The 1974-nt window shown below is 39.5% G+C and overlaps 1 protein-coding gene across 5 annotated transcripts in view; it reads right to left on the bottom strand.

The window, feature by feature from the left end:
• The window catches only part of gdpd5a (glycerophosphodiester phosphodiesterase domain containing 5a), a 48201-nt gene that overhangs the window by 36689 nt on the left and 9538 nt on the right, over positions 1–1974 (bottom strand). For all 5 annotated transcript variants that reach the window (XM_032534610.1, XM_032534609.1, XM_032534612.1 and 2 more), the window contains exon 2: positions 738–912. In XM_032534610.1, coding sequence (XP_032390501.1) covers positions 738–854 — 117 coding nt within the window. In that variant the 5' untranslated portion in view covers positions 855–912. The remainder of the gene's footprint in view (positions 1–737; positions 913–1974) is intronic.

Genomic DNA, 1974 nt, shown 5'->3' with positions numbered 1-1974 from the left:
GATTCTTTCATAATATGGGCACTTTAACAAGGTGCACCTGAATGTACCATGGAGCCCACAGGCTTTAGCTTTGCTTTTTGTTTACAGAACTCACTCACTGGGAAGGCAAAATGTTACCACACTGGTGACTATAGGGAAAACCGATTTCCTGTTTGTTGTTTCTCCATCATCTCCGACTCCAGCAGTAGCCATGGTGTCTGGAAAAGTCAAGCTGCCGGCTACCGGTAAGCTAAAATGTCCTTTTGTTTCTAGCTGCATGCTACCAGCTGTTATGCTACGCTGCGTCTGCTGTTGTATGTTTTTATGTACTTTTCTTCAGCCCTGTCTCAAAGTCCATTTAGGGAGGAGGATGGATGGGTCAAACAAACACAGGACTTTCACCCAGGACTCAGCAAAGTTCTTGTACAGCTGCTTAAATGTTTAATATTTGGGATCTTTGGCTTCTTTTGTTCATTGAAATGGGTTTTGTAAGAAAGGTATTGAAACAAATTATTGTAATGGTACTAAAATAGTAGCACTAGTACATAAAAAATTGACAGTAACTAGCTTTAATCAAAGATCTATGATTTGATCATCCATCTGCAACAACTTCCATCTACATACATTAATAGTACTAACGTAATACCATATGGTTGTGGCAGTAATAGAAAGGTATTTATTAGCATACCAAGCAAGTCACATTGAATTTTTTATAAATCTATTATCATCACATATTATCAATTAATGTTTTGTCTTACCCTGGAGCTGTCGTCTTGGGAACGCTGGTAGCGTTTCCAGCGGCAACCATAGATCCCAGTGACGAAGGACAAAAAGACCTGTTTCTCATAGACCTGTAAGGGTTGGTGTTTCACCATGCTCCTTCAGCCTCAACGCGCCACCAGTCTGTTAACATCCCACACAGGACTGGGAACCCTGAAGAAGATCATAGTGTCACCAAACAGAACAAGCTTTCCAGTAATTAACTCTGTCTTTGAACACACAATTACATTTTTCATAGACATGCCATGACACGTCATGTTGCTGAGGTATATTTTCACAAAACAACATGAATATGTTTACAGTCCCGGGCCTTGTTTGGAGTTACAACACGTGGGGGAGGAAGTCAACACACTATTCAATAGTGAGTCATGTCTGGGGACAGAGGTAATAATAAAGTATATGATTTACAGTCACTGAGTCAACCTTTACCAATCTAAGGATTTATGACTGTAGAAAACAGGCATCAGTAGGTAGGCAGCAACTATCTCTAGGTATGACTTGATCCTTTAACAAGAAGAGCATCAGTAAAATTGGAAGAGTTAGATGAATTCAGCGTGTTGCCCCTTAAACTCACTTCTGTCTCAGAGAGAAGCGTGTTGCCTTGGTGGCGGGTCAAAATGTCTTGGCACAGAAGCTATTGTTTTCCATGGCTCTCTGGGAGAAATGGTGCCATGGCTTGCCTCTTTTATTCAAGGTTCATAATTGTTCTTTTTTACTCTACTTTTAGCATTTTCAAATATTTTTAGTACGAAGTAGTGTATGGTATTGCATAATTGTAGTTTGAGTATGTGTTATTTATATTAGAGTCTAATAATAATGTTGGATATTGGGAATACGCTCCCAGTCTAAGCATGTGGCCATTTGGACCATACTGGTTAAGAAAAACCTTGGTGACCGGGGTAAGTGACAGATCCTAAGATAATGTTGATTTTTAAAGTTTTTATGTGCTTGGCTCTATGGATGGCAATGTGATCCTACCGCTTTGGTCCATAGTGAGATAGTATTATGGAATAGAATGAACAGACATCAATCAACAGACATTGAAATGGTTGCCGTGGTCATTTCACATCAGTTCCAGATGAAAATTGCAATTTTTGTTAGTTGTCATGGTGACAACACACATCATTGCGGCTGATAAGTGTGTCCCACTCCCTAGTTCAAAGTGGTCATATTATGTTTGTTTTCAGGTTCATAATTGTATTTTGAGGTTGTACC

This window comes from Etheostoma spectabile, chromosome 13, assembly GCF_008692095.1.
Source record: "Etheostoma spectabile isolate EspeVRDwgs_2016 chromosome 13, UIUC_Espe_1.0, whole genome shotgun sequence".
NCBI classification, from domain to species: domain Eukaryota; kingdom Metazoa; phylum Chordata; class Actinopteri; order Perciformes; family Percidae; genus Etheostoma; species Etheostoma spectabile.
This window is presented reverse-complemented; position numbering and strand designations above follow the sequence as displayed.